General features: G+C 46.5%; 2 protein-coding genes across 2 annotated transcripts; one reads left to right on the top strand and one right to left on the bottom strand.

Annotated features, from left to right (window-relative positions):
• Positions 1-4,749: 4,749 nt before the first annotated feature.
• LOC135368893 (general vesicular transport factor p115-like) lies at positions 4,750-14,496 on the bottom strand. The gene is made up of 20 exons (XM_064602440.1): positions 14,358-14,496; positions 13,726-13,812; positions 13,499-13,652; positions 13,345-13,448; positions 13,124-13,282; positions 12,244-12,364; positions 11,788-12,119; positions 10,847-10,935; positions 10,630-10,784; positions 8,269-8,474; positions 8,057-8,167; positions 7,545-7,666; positions 7,305-7,486; positions 6,693-6,811; positions 6,502-6,640; positions 6,324-6,445; positions 6,039-6,191; positions 5,186-5,326; positions 5,019-5,033; positions 4,750-4,922 (listed from the first exon to the last, which is right to left on the bottom strand). Exons 1-20 carry the CDS (start codon positions 14,433-14,435, stop codon positions 4,878-4,880), a joined length of 2,634 nt encoding a protein of 877 aa, XP_064458510.1. The 5' UTR covers positions 14,436-14,496; the 3' UTR covers positions 4,750-4,877.
• Positions 14,497-14,573: 77 nt separating this feature from the next.
• On the top strand, positions 14,574-15,793 carry LOC135368891 (palmitoyl-protein thioesterase 1-like). The gene has a single exon (XM_064602439.1). The coding sequence runs from the start codon at positions 14,829-14,831 to the stop codon at positions 15,771-15,773; it is 945 nt and encodes a 314-aa protein (XP_064458509.1). The 5' UTR covers positions 14,574-14,828; the 3' UTR covers positions 15,774-15,793.
• The last annotated feature ends 233 nt before the right edge of the window (positions 15,794-16,026 follow it).

Below are 16,026 nucleotides of genomic sequence, written 5' to 3'. Positions count from 1 at the left end.
GGCGCTTCATTCAAAAGCAACGTAACGTTCGCCTACTTATTCAGCTCACTGGTGTGAGGAGGTTAGAGGTCGCTGGTGACGCAATCACCGAGACACACTGCTTTCGCGAGTCATTCACGTCACAACATCCGTGATCGTCTGCATGGACGGAGTATTGTTCCATACCTGACACCGCAAAAGGTCCAAGAAGGCAGAAGGCCACAATCCACGGCGTTTGTAGCATGGCTGGTCTTCACGGGGGCACGGAACACGAGGAGAGGCGACGTCTCCGTTTCATGACCACCGCACATGCACACACACTGTGGCGGGTCCGGCCGCCCGTGTGCGTGGGTAGCCTTCTGGAACCTGCTTTCTAGCAAGAAACAGCACGCGAAGGACACGCGACGCCTACGTACGGCGCCGTTAAACGTCGCTTGCCCTCAAACGAACGAGGGCCACGTAAAACGAAGCTGCTGGCTGGCTCCTTGTTGCCCTTCCAACCGCAGGTGGTTCCGCGAAGTCTTCGCTGATTTTCTCGTTTTGGGCCAGGTTGTTGTTGTTGTTGTTTTTTTTTTCCTTATGTCAATATATCAGCTGGATAGCAGGGCCATTGGCCTGACGTCCCCCCCCCCCCCCCCTCCGACACCTCACTATTCCCGGGAAATAGTGAGCGAAACTGCATAATTTTTGCAGTTGCCGGATGTGTAAGGTTGGGTTCTGCCCAAAATATTTTCACCTCAGTATATAGGGTGTTGGATTTTCGTGGAGAGGGGGGATGACACCGGTGTCTGCTGTTTTTTCTTCTTTTTTTTTTTCCTTTTTGGCAGGTGTTAGGGGGGTTGTAGGATCTTTAGGGATGCTAGGAAGTTTGGGGTGCTGAGAAAATTTCTGCTGGAAGAGTGATTTTGAAAATCTGCGACATCAGTGAGTAATAATGGCACAACCCCCCCTTGTGTTGTGGGAGTGCGAACAGTCATTTTAAAACCGAAGCGGATGGATCAACACAATATACATACCCGTAGCAAGTACGAAACGGATAGCTACATAACCGACCCGAATACATATGCAGCGTGCACACGTAATAGGTGCATACTGATATCGGCGCAAACAACTTTCGGGATTACGCGTGCTGTCTCGGAACAATTCCAATATATTCCGTTTTGAAAGAGACATTGCTTCGATTCGAAATGCGAATGTAATATACACAATTATTGGCTTCGGTATTCAGAAAATCCGGATATTCGCGCAACTAATTTGTATAGCTCGTATTGCATTTGTACAGCTTGTACGTGTCCCATAAGACATGGACGCTCTTCGCATTCTTAACTGTATAGCAGAGACGCAGGTGTCGGCGAGACAATACAGACAAATACAGCTTCAGCATCAAGCCTCACTGTTTATCGACGTGGATGCTTAAAGTTTTCCTTATGTACAACCTCATGTATGTACACCTCAACCTGGTGGTTTACTTCACAAGCAGACTAACGACGGATGGGACAGTTAACAAGGAGTTCGCCGATACCGATTCGAAAAGGGTAGAGGGCTATATCGTTCCCATTATATCGAATTTATTGTTGTTTTCTTGTATTTAATTGCATTCCTTTACTAACGACGGATGGGACAGTTGAAAAGGAGTTAGTTCGCTGATACGGATTCTAAAAGGGTAGAGGACTATATCGTAGAGGACTATAGAGGTAGAGGACTATGTATTGTTCTTTACTTGTGTTTAATTGCGTTCCTTTACTTTCGACGCATGGAACAGTAGAAAATGAGTTAGTTCGCTGATACTGATTCTAAAAGGGTCGAGAACTATATCGTTCCCATTATATCGAATTTATTGTTCTTTACTTGTATTTAGTTGCATTCCTTTGCTAACGACGGATTCAACAGTTGAAAAGGAGTTCGCTGACACTGAGTCTAAGACGGTCAAGGACCATACCGTTCCCATTATATCGAATTTATTGTTCTTTACTTGTATTTAGTTGCATTCCTTTACTAACGACGGATGGAACAGTTGAAAAGCAGTTAGTTCGCTGATATCGATTCTAAAAGGGTAGAGGACTATAGCTTTCCCATTATATCGAACGCAGTCTTTACGAACGAGCTGAGTGCACTCCTCGTTTGTGTGCTCTTCTCAACAAACATTGTCGCTTTCACAATGTCTTTTTTTTTTCTAATTCCGTGTTGTCGCCGCGACGCAACTGTGGCTACGAGCGGCGTAGAGACGTGAACAGATGCAGAGAGGACAGCTGGAAGGAGCAGGGGCACATTCAGGCGGGGGAGGGGGGTCTGGATGTCATGACCCCCTCAATATCTGTTGTTACATAGGGTTTCAATTTACCTTGGTAGTATAATAGCATGTGCTGTCGAAGGCAAGAACCCCCCCTCCCCCTCCTCCCCCAGCGAAAAATCCTGGATCCGCCTCTGAGAAGGAGTGGGGGACATGAGGGGGAGGGGGGTTAGTATTCGTCCTGGGCCTACTTCAGGGGAAACTGTGCCGACATATTCGTGTGGAAACTCTGCCGAAAAACCCAGGAAAAAACCTCAGCCTGTACAGGGATTCGAACCCAGGTCACCTCCCAATTTCGGCATGGAAGGCGATCATCTTATAATCACTACGTCACGCGAGCTGGTTTTCATAATGTCTGTGACCACACCTTGAACACCTGGACACAAAAAGGTGGTCGACACTTTTCGAGCCCTGCCGTTGGTGATCCAGCTTGAGGTTTTCTCGCATATTATTTGAATGAATTAACGTGGGCATTTTATGCAACGAATCTTCACGACGTCGTCTTTTTTTTTTTTTTCTCTCTTCTTTTCTTCTTGCCGCACCCATGGCTGTTCGGTGTCATTGCTCCAGCGGTGTCCAGCTGCTGCGTGGGATGGCAGCTTTGCACCGTCGTACGGGGGAATACTAAGCAGATCACTCGGACGAGACGGCGATATCTTGATGGCAAAGCCAGGCGCCGCATCTCATTAAACGTGCAGTATTATAGTATTATAGTGAAGGGGGTCGTCAGGGGATCCGTGTGTGTGTGTTTTTTGTCACGTAATCCGGTTTAATTGCGGAGAGGCGCCGCTGTAGAGGATTACGTATAATCTTCACCTTGTCAAGGTAACATGCATCGAGAGGAAATCTCCTATATTTGAGCATTTGGAGGTCGCGGCGATTACGATTAAACCACGTCCTTCGACTGATAAAGGCCTCGTTTCTGTTATGTAGTCTCTTTCGTACGGGATACTGAAAGGGAATACAGACAACGTGGAGCCAGGGGTTCGCGCAGGATCATCATCTCAGTGTGTGTGTGGGAGGGGTAGGATGCGACACTAATTATCCGCTCGCTTCTCAGTAGCAGGTATTATTTTTGGGAGGGGGGCGCCGTAAGATCTTCGGGGAGTTAGGGGTGTGGTGTGGGAGGGGTGCCGGGAAAATCCCTGCCGTAATGGACTCTCTTTCTCACGAAGCATTTGTGTTTGGTGTCACTCGTTGCAACGATGTGGCGTAAAGCCAACTTACTTTCCTACTCCTTTACAAGTTCCCTAGCGGATCCCGCTTATAACGATCACCCGTTTTCCGCATTGGAGCTGCACCCTGGTGGCGTTGAAACGTTTCCTCGGTGAGAAGTTGCCAGGGGTAGCCTGTTATATTACGTTTCTTCTCTCGGTTCCTCGCTGTCCTATGCAACGATTTTACAGATCTGCTCTCTAGGTAACAAAAGAGAGGTCTAGCAAGCCGTTGATAACGCTGCTTGCGTCGAACCGTACCAGCCGGAACCAATCAGTGGATAAGATTCTGAGTCACACACGACTCCGATTTAAGCACGATAACGTTACAAAAGGTTTGTTAAAAAAATTACGCTGTTAATTAAAAAATTAGGTGAGTTTTGGTCGCGTTGGAAGGGTAAAACGTATTACAGCTTTACAAAACGGACTAATATCACGAAGTGCGCGAAAAGCGATTCCTTGTCCTGCATGGATCCTTAGGGCGCCCGGAAAACCCTCGCGAAATGTTTTTGTTATCCTTGTTCAGGGAATAGAGATACGTTTGCTGGCTTGGAAGCTATCCACTCCTGGACCTTCAACGAGCAGTTCCAGAAGGGTGCGAGGTACAGTCAAACTCATTTATAGCGAACACCTTTTTAACGAAAATACCACTACAGCAAAATTTTTTGCGGTCCCCTTATAGCTCCAATAATGGACATCCTTTTTAACGAAAATACCTTTACTGCGATTTTTTTTGCTGTCCCCTGAGTTTCGTTGTAAAGGAGATTGACTGTATCGACTTTTCCTCCAATTTTCGTTACTGTCATTATATCCACCACATTGTCGTCGTTCCACAGCTGGTAACTGGTCGTAAGCCTGTGTACTTAACTAGTGGCTTACGCGGGCGCGGCTTCTGACGGTTGCCTTGCCTCGGCCATGCATACCAGCGGAGACTGGTGAAGGAGACACGCGTTTTCAGTATTCTGCATGCGGTTCGAAGTAACACTGAGACAACTTATACAATGGTACAACTGCATAAGGACCAAGACTACCCTGGTAAATGTTCATGGGATGGTAAATGTTCATGGGATGGCAAATGTTACATGGCGTTGCCGCATCGACGTTACAAACCTTTTGAAAAGAGTAATGTAAAACGACCTCGTAGGGGATCGTTATAATAGGGATTGTTATAACAGAGATCGCTACAACAGAGTTCGCTATAAGAGAATATGAAGCTATTTTACGCGTTCTTCAGCCTGCATTAAAATCAATGACAGGAACGGTATAGTCACTATCCAACGACAAATTATTACACTTTATTAAGCAAAATTGATTCCCTCAAAAACGTGGCATAATGTCCCTTCTGTGTCACCCATTACTGTACAATTGAACTATACTCCACCCTCCCCTCAGCTTCAGTCATACTCATCAAAGTTGATTTCTTCGTCGTCGTCTTCAACCTGAGTGGGAGAGAAAAGGCGCCTTTATTTGAAACTCAAATACATCAAACATCCTCCCAACCCCACGGTCACACTATAAAGATCCACGCAGCTTACCTCACCGATGACTGTCTGCAAAGTTTTAGAAAATAATCATGGATTGTAGAAACTGACTAGAGCAAAACACTTTATCTACGTGTACACCTTATCAACAGGGCAACTGGGTGGGTCAGGCAGACCTCCGAAGTAATGCTAGCGGCTACAGTTTCAAACTGGTGGCTTACCTCCTCGCCGAGCTCCTTGAGCCTGGTCGTGTACTTGTTGATTTTGCTGTCCTGCTCTGTGAGCATGATGAGCAGGTCCTCCTGTTCCTTCTTCAAATTTGTAAGTTCAGTTTCTACTTTTTCTTTTTCTTCTTTCATGGCCTGGGAGGAACAGTTAAACACTTATCGCAGGTACAGTTCGACGACTTCGGAGTCGCACCTGCTTATAACGAACAGTTTAGTTCGGTAAAACAACACTTCGTGAACTGGAACCTACTCGTGCAGTATGTTCGTGCATGACGGCGTACGCGCTCGAATTCTGACATTATGAAGATGCGAGCGCCAATAACGCATGCATCATCCGTACCCACGTGAATATATATCCACCGCACATCCGCGACCATTGCATCCGCATAACCGCGCGGATCCGCGGACATAATCGCGCACGCACACATCTTTAACAGTATGTCCGTTACTGACGAACGCTATTCAGATATCCGCGAGTTCTCAGCTAATACTGCGTTTCGAATATCGCCCACGAAACGAAGGTGCGTCCAGCCACCTGGGATCGCGCTATATCCGGAAATTCGATATACGCGTGTTCGCTGTACGAAGATGTTCTTCTCACACGAACGAATAGGAATCCACAACAGTGAGTTTTTGCAGGAAATTTAGCGTTATTATGCGGTTTTATACGGCAGATATGATAGCTGCCATCACTACCAACTTAAATTTCGGAGTAATTTACTTTTTGGCTCTTTGAAGATGCTTGATTCCAAAATGGTGGATGCCTTGCAATCTACCTACACGTAGAACTGAGTGTCGAGTACAGTGCATGTACATACAATGATACGGCTCCTCATAATAGGAATACCTTGAGATCCTGTAACTCCTTCTGTAGTGACGCCACTTGCTCCTCCAGTGCAGTTACCTTTCCGACTGCATCACCTGCCTCAGGCAACTCTTGTGGTAAGGTCGTTGTCGACACTTCGGTGGTCATCTTTTCCTTCTCATCGCTCTGGCTTTTCTAGATGCAAGAGAAAGAGACACTTGCCCTCCGTTTCACTGTGCACCCACCACCATAAACTCAAGGTATCGTTGCCAGTTCCAACCATTACAGTTCGCCTCACTTCGGCCGACATCTCATAGGGCAACAAACCTTGACGGCTTCAAGCTCCTGCAAGACTTGTTCGTGCTTCTTTCTCAGGTCATCCAGTTCCTTTTTGGTCTGATCCAACTCTGGGCTTGGGCTCTTGCTGTCGCCTTGTCCTCCAATGGCAGCTTCAATAGACCGACAAATATAACACCGTAACGAGCATGCCTATTGGGGTCACTACCTCGCTGTGCCTTCAGGAGTGAGTTCTGGTCTCTCAGCTGCTGCACAGACCCCTGCAGCTCCTGCAGTTCTGAACTGCACTGCTGGTATTCCTTGCGAAGCGTGTCCAGCTCTGACGTCAGACTTTCAATCCTTTCATCCTGCAGCGTATGCACCTTTAATGGTCGCTTTATCCCACGTTCAATGCCTCACCTGATCCCTGATGAGTCCTTTGTACCGCTGAAGAAGGCCATGTTGTGCATCGCTCATGTTGGACTCTGGCCCATTTGCCAACTCTTTGGGACGTGGCTGAACAGCCTTGATAATGAGACCTAGGAAATGAAACCTAGGCATCAGCATAGTTCAATTTAAAGTTATCCAATGGCTTATGCATATTGCTTGTCATCTCAGCAGAGGGGGGACTGCTAAGCTGGTGCGTGAGCTTAGCATTCACAGCACAAGGTATCTGCTGTGGGCATCCACTACGACAGGCTTGAATTTTACCGGGGTTATCTTCAAGGTCTACACTGTTGCGCTCCACGCTGAAAAGCAACGCTACGATGACAACTCTTTGGAAGCAAGAAAGCTGTATTGTAAGGTTGACAGGGCAGCATCTACATTGTGTTCCAAGGTAGGGAGTGTTGAACAGAGGTCAATATATCCACCTCGTGCTCCGTTTTTATTTCCCACACTGATCACGATTTTTCGAGTTAGCATCTGCAGACTCGAAATCCTACCCCATCATGATCTCATGTCATAGATTGCTTCTCTGTGCTTTCGTTACTCTTATGAGCATACAAGGATGCAATAAGTAACACCACAAACCCTCAAGAGATTTGAAGAGACGGCAGAACTCGTGATCGAAGAACACTTCGGACGGGTGCTTGTACTTGAGCTGCGGCCGTTGAGCAGCCTGGCTGTAGCACTCTTGCTTCGTGATGGCTGACAACTTGTCGACAAAAGTTTCCAAGCCAACACGTTTTTCCAGCAGTTGGCACAAGGCATCCCTACAAAGTACCTTTCATTTTGCATATCGCAAAAAGAGAGAGACTTGCAAGAAGTTACCTGGTGAAGCTTGGTACTGAATCGTCGTTGAATTCTATGCAGATGCCCAGGAGGAAAGCGCAGAGGCCCTGAACAAGGTCTTCGTGTTCGTCGCCTTCGGCAAGGCTCACTTGGGAGGTGAGCTGAGGTGGAGCTCAGGTTTCAAATTGTCAGCAACAATTCTCACCTTATGCTATTCGACAGGACATGTGGTCTTTCCTGCAGAACAACAGGTGACCTACCGCCCCAATAACAACGACATACACACTCATGTGCAAATGTATAAGGTGAACTCAACACAGTCAAATACATAAACTTTCAGAACTGCAGAACTTACAACAGCTGACCATAACTGGCAGATATACAACAACAATACCTGATGAAGTGGGACTTTGCTTAACGTTCATCACTCAAGAAACACCTCCTACTGTCACTAGAGTAAAGGCCAGTGTTGCCAAGACTACGCAAAAGGCTGAATTATAACAGCTGAAGGTAGAAAATGTCTCTTCAACGACACCCGCCATAAAGGATACATAAGGCACACTGGTGGGTATGTTGAGGAACTGCATGACTGCTAGAGTGCAGTTTGCCAGCCACGTGCTCATGAGCATGAGCAGGCCCAACCTGGTCGGTAACTTCCCACCCTGTAAATGCACGCTCTCTTTCAAGGCCGATAGGGGGGGCAGAGTAACAGAACTATACATAGTCGATGCAAAAAAATAATAATAATAATGATAAGGCTTACCTGCTGCAAAATGGTGGTGCACTGTTGCATAAGGGAAACAGGTGGATTGCCCACACTGGTGGCCAACTGCACTCGAAGCAGTTGCTCTTTCTGCGTGGGATTGTCCACTAAGGCATGCGAGAGGGCGACTGCCGAGAACCAGTTGCTCAGAGACTCCCCTGTAAACAGTCCTCCGCACAGCAGCTGTCCCGCCGTCACGGACGTCACTGCGGACAAGACACTGTGCTTGTGTAGGGTCTGACTTTTTCGGTTTAAACGCGATTCCGCCCAACTGTTCCCTCCCGAGCTCTTTTCGGGTTTCACCCAGATTGGTACGAGACTGGTTTCGAGAGGGAATATCGTGCAAAAAGTCTATCGCTTGCAAGTGAATAAGATAAGTATTTAAAGAGATTGAAATATTTAGATAATTTATTTTACTAAACCTCCTCCGTCCTTCATCAGGTGCAATACATTGAACACTTGGTAGAGATATTTATACTAATGTGCATCAGAGAAAGGAGACAAAGAAGGTGGTGAGGAGGAAATACAAATTCTTATTAGACAGGACTGAGGGCACAAAAAAAAAAAAGAAGGCTGGAATAATCAAGCGGAATCGGGTATAACACAGGAAAAAGTCAGACCCTAAACTTATGCCATGTTGTATATTCGGCGCCTTAAACAGTGGAGATATCGTGTTGCCACCTTATAAGCTGCATCATCGTGCCTACATTCTTGCAGAGGCGCAGTGGGCAGGGTTATTTAGAGAGTACTTGTGAAAGCTGTCTTGGGTAGCAACAAAGTTACAAGTAACTATCACTAGTTACTATTTTCTGTAATTACTTAAAGCAATGAGTTACTTTTCTGGGAAGGCAACTTGTAACTGTAGACGCAGGTACGAGCCTGAGGTCAGGTGCTGCCAATATTTTGACCGGAGACTCAGTGATGGGCAACGCTTGAAGTATTCGGTGCTTAGTGGTACTTAAAATACCTTTCGGGGTACTTTTACTTTACTTCAAGCAATTCTGCTGAACAATACTTTCTACTTTGCTTGAAGCACATTTTGCTGTACTTTCCATTGACCGGCCTCGGTGGCTCAGTCTGTGGCGCGTTCGCCTTTGATCCCGAGATCGCAGGTTCTAACCCGACCGAGGATGCCAGCAACTTCGTGCCAGGGTACAAGTTGCTTAGACATGCCATGTTCCGCGAGGGACGTTAAATACGGTGGTACCTTGTGGTGAGCTTTCATCGCACGTTAAAGAACCCTCAGGTGGGCAAAAGCAATCCACAGACCGACCGCTGTGACGTCGCTCATGATCTCAGTTGTCTCGCGATGTACACCCCCAATTATTATTGTTATTATTATTAATACTACTTCCTGTTGAAGTACTTAAAGTATCCTTCTGTGAGCTTTGCTAGCTCACTGCATGATAGCCGGCACCACAGTGTACATTGTGGTGTTCACAGCACTAAGCCTCAGCCTATTTTAGCCTGTTCACAATCCTATCAGAGCAGATATATTGGCACGTCTCAACGTGCTTTTACGCGTTGTTTGTCATGCATATAGTGTCCGTAAGTGGTTTGTCTGAGAGGCTGCATATGAATGTATGCATGTGCATATTAGTCTCCGTAAACAGCATGCTGTATTTTAGGCTAAGTACTTCAATTATATTTCTCACCACTCTATGCTTCACTTAAAGTATTTAGCATCGCGTGACTTTTTACTGTATTTAAAGCACATATTTTAGCAAGTACTTAATGCTTTACTTCAAGTACATTTCCTGGTACTTTGCATATCACTGCAAAGACTCCTTGCAATCTACATTCACCAGATTGCTGGATTTTCCACTTTTGAACTTGTAACTGTGATTCGTTACCACTTACGGTGAAACTGGCTGTAAAATGGAACCGTCACTTGGGATTGATTCACTCAGATAGCTCCACATTTCTCTAGATATCGGTTTCCAAACATCGTTGTGGCATTCTTCGGAACATTATAACGAGAAAGCTCCAGTGCTCCTGCTGAGCAATCTTTTTAGTGTAAGGGGGCGGATGCGTTCGAACCAAGCATGCCGACAACTTTGATGAACTACTGTTTAAGTCTAACAAGCACATGATGTAGTTGTAGCTGCACAGCACAAGTGTTAAAGTTTCTTTAAGCATTTTGTTTACTCTGCTTACCTTTCTCAAAGGTTTAACTTGGTAACTGTAGCCGTAACTAATTACACATTTAAAAAAAAAACTATCTGAGTCCTACTTTCACAGGCTAGCTAGCACCATAACTTCAATAACTTACCCTTGACTGCGTGAAAGAATCATTAGTCATTAATATGCGGCGCGTTATGTCACGGTATCCCTTCCGCCAAAGTAATAGCAGGTACTCACTGTCCGCGGATGTCGGCAGCAGGGTCTGGATGATCCGTGCCTGACCCAACTCGTTCTTGAAGAGAAAGCACTGGAAGCAGTAGAGAACAGCACAGCGAAGTGTGAACGGCTGCTTCTCGTTCACCATCGACATGAGCAACATCATGTATGCCGGCCTGCAAAAGACGTGAAAGTTTGCACTCCTCAGAGCATACTCCGCGTCGCGGAGGACACCAACCTCGGAGGTGTGGAGGGGGCATTTACGGAAGCAAAAAATTCCTGGTTGTTGTGATGGCCCCTGATAACTTCTGCCACTGTATTGATTGTCTGCAAGAAAGAAAAAAAGAAAGCTGGAATATAGTGCCTCCTAAGTTTTTATCAAATATTTTATTGCAGAATGACAGTCGAAAGTTGCACGGTTGATCGCAGTTGTGTGTGGAACCGCACTCGGAACATGTTATCGATTAAGGCGCTCTTACTACTGGACATCAGTGCTTTGGGAACATGACCACTGCATGTGCTTCACTTCTGCATGTATTGAAGCATCTCGCCATCTAACAACGGTTACAAGGGAGACAGAGATCGGAGGTGGATTTGTTGTTTGTTTCATTAATTCATTAATTCTGATGTTGAATGCAAGGTTAATGAAGTACATTAAATGACACTGACTATTAGTAGAACCTGAAGTTTTAGGGTTGAACCCAATCTTTCCCCAAATTTGCACCCTGAATTGAAGGTTGCCTCTTTAGGGGTGAAACCAGATTTTTACCCAGCAAACTGCCCTCCACTGAGACGTCTGTAGGAACGCACATTAACGTGTTTGGCAGCAAATGCAGTTATATCACCATTTGTACCAAATCAGTACAGTTAATTTGAGTAACCGAGCCAGATTTCCCCTTAATTTAGCATACTGGCAAGTTTTTTTCACCCAAATTCGCACGAATTTAGACCACATGTTTGTTTACCCAATTTTTATCCCCCGAATATAGAAAACAAACATATTTCCCGAAAACTCCAGGCTCTAATCAGACTTCGAGTAATGTGAACTACTAGATCCTCAGTTGTGGTTCCACTGCTTTTGAAATATTCAAAGATTTGAGATGAAGAAACAACAACCTCGCACCAGTAGAAACACAAACTGGAAGACCCAGCAGTTCAACCCAAAGATTCAGCGCAAACCTCTGTGAGAATATCAGCCGGGATTCCACTGGCCATCAGGATACTGGCCAGCTGCTCCAGGAGCCCCGACTGGTTCATGGCCTTCTGGCAGGACGAGGTCACATTGAGGGGGCTGCTGGGTGACACCAGGGTGCGCACCACCTGCAGCATGTGGTGGATGTTGGACACCTTCTGCGCGGACCATCCGCTACCGTCCTCCGACCCCTGCTGGTGGTAGTTGAAGAAGGGTGTCAGACGTTGAATGTAACTGCCCTCTTTGAAGAAGTTCTGGTTGGAGCTGTTGTTTTTCAGCAGGTGCAGCAGAACGATCAGGCAGTCTTCTACCACCACACCTGAAACACATTGCTTGTTTTTTCCTTTTCTGTCTGGTTTTTTCGGGTGATTATGTTGTAACCAGTTCAGTTCACAATATAAAGACAATCAAGATGTCTGTTTGCGGTATCTGGACCTGCGCACCTCCGTCACTGCATCCTTCGTCAACGATGATGTCCAGCAATCTGTCGAATGCATTCTCAAAGGCAACAATCTTCTGGATGTTTGCGTTGGCTTTTGTTAAGTGGGACAGCAGCAAGAGGGCCTAGAAGAGTATCGAAGATGAAACAGAACATGAATACGAAAACTAATTTCGACTAAAGAAAGGGCATTTGATGAAGAAAGATGGTGTTGAGTCACACACATAGACTTCCTACCACTCCTGAATCGAGATGTGCAGTTTAGTGTTGTGTTGCTTAAAAAAGCAATGAAATGACATTGAGCATTGCTGGAAGCCTTGATTAACTCATCAAGCGGTCAATCAGTGGGAAAATAAAAACGGAAACTGAATTTCCAATTTCAAAAATGGAAAATAAAAATAGTGTCTCATCAATGTGCAGTTTGATTTACAGATACGTCCTCCAAAACCAGCCATGAATGGTGTGACGTGACATTGGTTACCCGGCCCGATCTCATGATGTGACACGATCAGATAGGTGTGACGTAGCGTCAGTGCAGCGAGCAGCCACAAGGTCTCAGTTCCCAGTGGAAATTGATCTGCCATGGATACACGTGATGTCACCTGTAGTTTTACTCTCGCTCGCTTACAAGCTCTTTGTAGGAATCAAGGGGTTTCGGGAGAGGGCGTGCAGGTACAAGGCCTCTCTCCCCCTCTCTCGCACTAGGGGTCAACTAAGATAACTGTTTTTTGTGCAAGAGTGCACGATGTTTGCCGCACAATCTGCACAACCAAAAATGTAAAATTTATGGGGTTTTACTGCTCCTTTAAATGTTGTATTTTGCCATTCTGTATTTCATTTATCCCCGTTCCTATTATTAACAAAAAAAAACAACGTATGCTCACGTCATTGCGGATCACTTCTCTGCTATCGGACAACAGGTCCATGAGCCTCGATATTCCCATGGGGCTTAAAAGAACACACTCCTGCACTTCTTTCGGCCTGTGGATAAGAAGCCCCGTCAAGAGCTTTACGGCCGGCCATCGCACTTTGAAGTCAAATTCCTGCAAAGCGCAAAATTTCAGCTCTCGGGAACAACTTGGACAAAAAGTAGAGATGCAAATACCTCCATGAGATCGAGAAGCAGCGTCACATTTTCTGGCTTCTTGATGTAGATCTCCGTAAACTGCTCACCGAGGTCCTTGCTCTGCTTCTCGTCGCAAGCGTCGTCTGTTCACAAAAGAAGGGCGCATCGAAAGGTTGCTATGTGGTAGCATAACCAACGCACTTACCTTCCTCATCGTCATCAGATCCTGATATAACGTAGGACAGGGCATCTAACGCGTAACCGGAAATTTCGCTGTCACTGCGATCTGTCTCCAGGACATGTAGGAGGGCGCCCATTCCCTGTGCGCCGACTTCCACTCGAAATTTCTGTAAGTTCGCAACAATGACTCAGCAACTCATTTGTCAGTCAACTCAGCATTTCTCATTGAGAAGCAGATACCTTTGCCAGTGCCTTGAGAGCTCTGCAAGCATCTCGTCTGTCCTCTAGGAGGGTTGAGGTTTCAACTCTGTCCACCAGTCGTTCCACCTGCAATAGCAGAGCGTCAGCGAACCCTGTATGATACATGCTTTGCACAGATCGGTAGACATGTAAACAAAGTGTGATGCTACGGCACTGTGTTCCACTGCAGGAATACAAGCACTGGCTGATACAGGCCAAATACAGGCCTTGTATGTCCATTGTAATCATGCACTGTTTTTGCTAGCGTTGTCGTACCTGACAGCAAAAAAAAGGGTTTAGGGTTTTTTCCACGCATTTCTGTTCAACATCACGGTATACGCGTCCAGTGAATGGATTTGCAGACAGAGGTATTTAACTTTGCTGACACTGCTACGCACAGAAATCTCGTATACCCATGTTTCAAATTTCTCAGTTTCTAACACGATTGTATTGTCTATTATTGTGATATCTCCCGACTTTACGAAATTCTTCAGTATGTGATGTTTTTCCTTCTACAAACATCTCGGACACTGCCGGCAAAGCTCACGGAATATATCATCGACAGTGAATGTGTGGCGCGTCTTTGTGATTTATGCTAACATCCGAACTGGATCATACTTAAATACCGGTACCGTTTCAGCCCCTGTGGGTGTGTGAGTACCCGGTTGAGCGCCCAGTACGGTTTTCAACCCAGTCTTGAAGAGCTCCATTTTTACTCGTTCTCGGGGGCTTGTCTGCTCTGCTGACTGTCGTCTGTCGTGGCACGACACTACTTCCGCTCGTATGGTGGCGCCATCTAGGGGTTGCAAAGCAAGACTTTCGCGTTGTTTACTTCCGTTGTCACTTGTAACGTGCTTTTCTGTTTCAATTTCGGTTTATGTGCGCCTTATCTGTGATCTTCTTTCTTTCTGATCCTACACTATTCGTCCGCACTTCGTGACACATCGTTTTGCACTCAAGCAAGCCCGTCATCAGGTAAAGCAATCTTATCGCTTCGATCTTTGAACCTACCTACCTACCTTGTCGACTGGATTTCAAAGTGAAAGTCTGCGGAGGGGATGCACCGGTCTTTACACTTCTCGTCGTCAGTGTAGGTCGCAAAGATGAAGCTATCGACGTTTATCCTCGCAGTTTTGACCTGCGTATCCTCGTGTCAGCTCAGCGGGGCAAGTATTTCTTCTAAGGATGCTACCCAGCAAAGAAAGGCCGGTCCAACCCCCATCGTATTTTATCACGGACTGGGTGACTCCTGCTGCAACCCGCTCAGTCTCGGCGGCTTCGCGAAGTTCGTCCAGGAAGAAATCCCGGGCGTGCACATCAACTCGTTGAAGATAGGAGACTACATGCTGCAAGAAATCGAGTACAGCTATTTCGAGAACAGCAACGTTCAGGTTGCGACGGCCTGCGAGCTGATCAAGAACGACAGCGCTCTCGCGTCCGGCTATCACGCTGTGGGCTTCTCGCAGGGATCCCAGTTCCTCCGCGCCGTGGCGCAACGTTGTCCGGACCCTCCCATGCTGAATCTGGTGACTCTGGGGGGTCAACACCAGGGCATATTCGGCCTTCCCAGGTGTCCCGGCGAGCAGTCGAGGTTGTGCAATCTGGCGAGGCAGCTTCTGAACGTGGGGGCCTACTGGGATTTTGTCCAGTCCCACCTGGTACCGGCCCAGTATTGGCACGACCCGCTGCACCGCGACGTGTACGTCGCCAAGAGTCTTTTCTTGGCGGACATCAATAACGAAAGGCCGGACAAGAACGCCACCTACAAGGAGAACCTGCAGAAGCTGAAGAACTTCGTGATGGTGATGTTCGAGAACGACACCGTGGTAGACCCCAAGGAATCGGCCTGGTTCAGTTATTACCCTCCTGGGGACGATATGCATGTCGTGCCTCTGCAGCAACAACTCCTCTACAAGGAAGACTGGCTGGGACTCAAGAAGATGGACAAGGCAGGAAAGCTCAAGTTTCTCGCAACTCCTGGTGACCACCTCCAGTTCGAGAAGCAGTGGTTCGTAGACAACATCTTAAATGTCTACCTCAAGGATTAATGCTATACTCATTTTTTGTGTGTGCGATAACATGGTCACAGTTTATGAGTATTTTTGTACAATATATACCGCCTAGAAACTGTTCCAATAATTAATTTTATAGACAAAATCTTTTTGTTACTGTTTGTTTGGAATGCAAGAACGTGTAGAGTGTTTTGGTTGGGGCTGAACATGGTGGAAGAATGCGGCAAGGACAAGCCGTCCACGTTTGTTGTCCTTGGCCCCTGCTGCATTCTTCCACCATGTTCTCTCT

This window comes from Ornithodoros turicata, chromosome 9 (genome assembly GCF_037126465.1).
Source record: "Ornithodoros turicata isolate Travis chromosome 9, ASM3712646v1, whole genome shotgun sequence".
Taxonomy (NCBI): Eukaryota; Metazoa; Arthropoda; class Arachnida; order Ixodida; family Argasidae; genus Ornithodoros; species Ornithodoros turicata.
Note: the sequence above shows the minus strand (reverse complement) of the source record. Positions and strands in the feature narration are given on the sequence as shown.

Bases quoted from the DNA above. Each gene is read 5' to 3' on its own strand.
- LOC135368893 (XM_064602440.1), bottom strand. From the start codon at position 14,435: ATGGAGCTCTTCAAGACTGGGTTGAAAACCGTACTGGGCGCTCAACCG. The intron at 12,120-12,243 runs GTGCGCAGGTCC...AATGTGTTTCAG, and splicing joins CGAAGGATGCAGTGACGGAG to GTGTGGTGGTAGAAGACTGC. The intron at 5,327-6,038 runs GTATTCCTATTA...TGTTCCTCCCAG, and splicing joins AGGAGTTACAGGATCTCAAG to GCCATGAAAGAAGAAAAAGA.
- LOC135368891 (XM_064602439.1), top strand. From the start codon at position 14,829: ATGAAGCTATCGACGTTTATCCTCGCAGTTTTGACCTGCGTATCCTCG.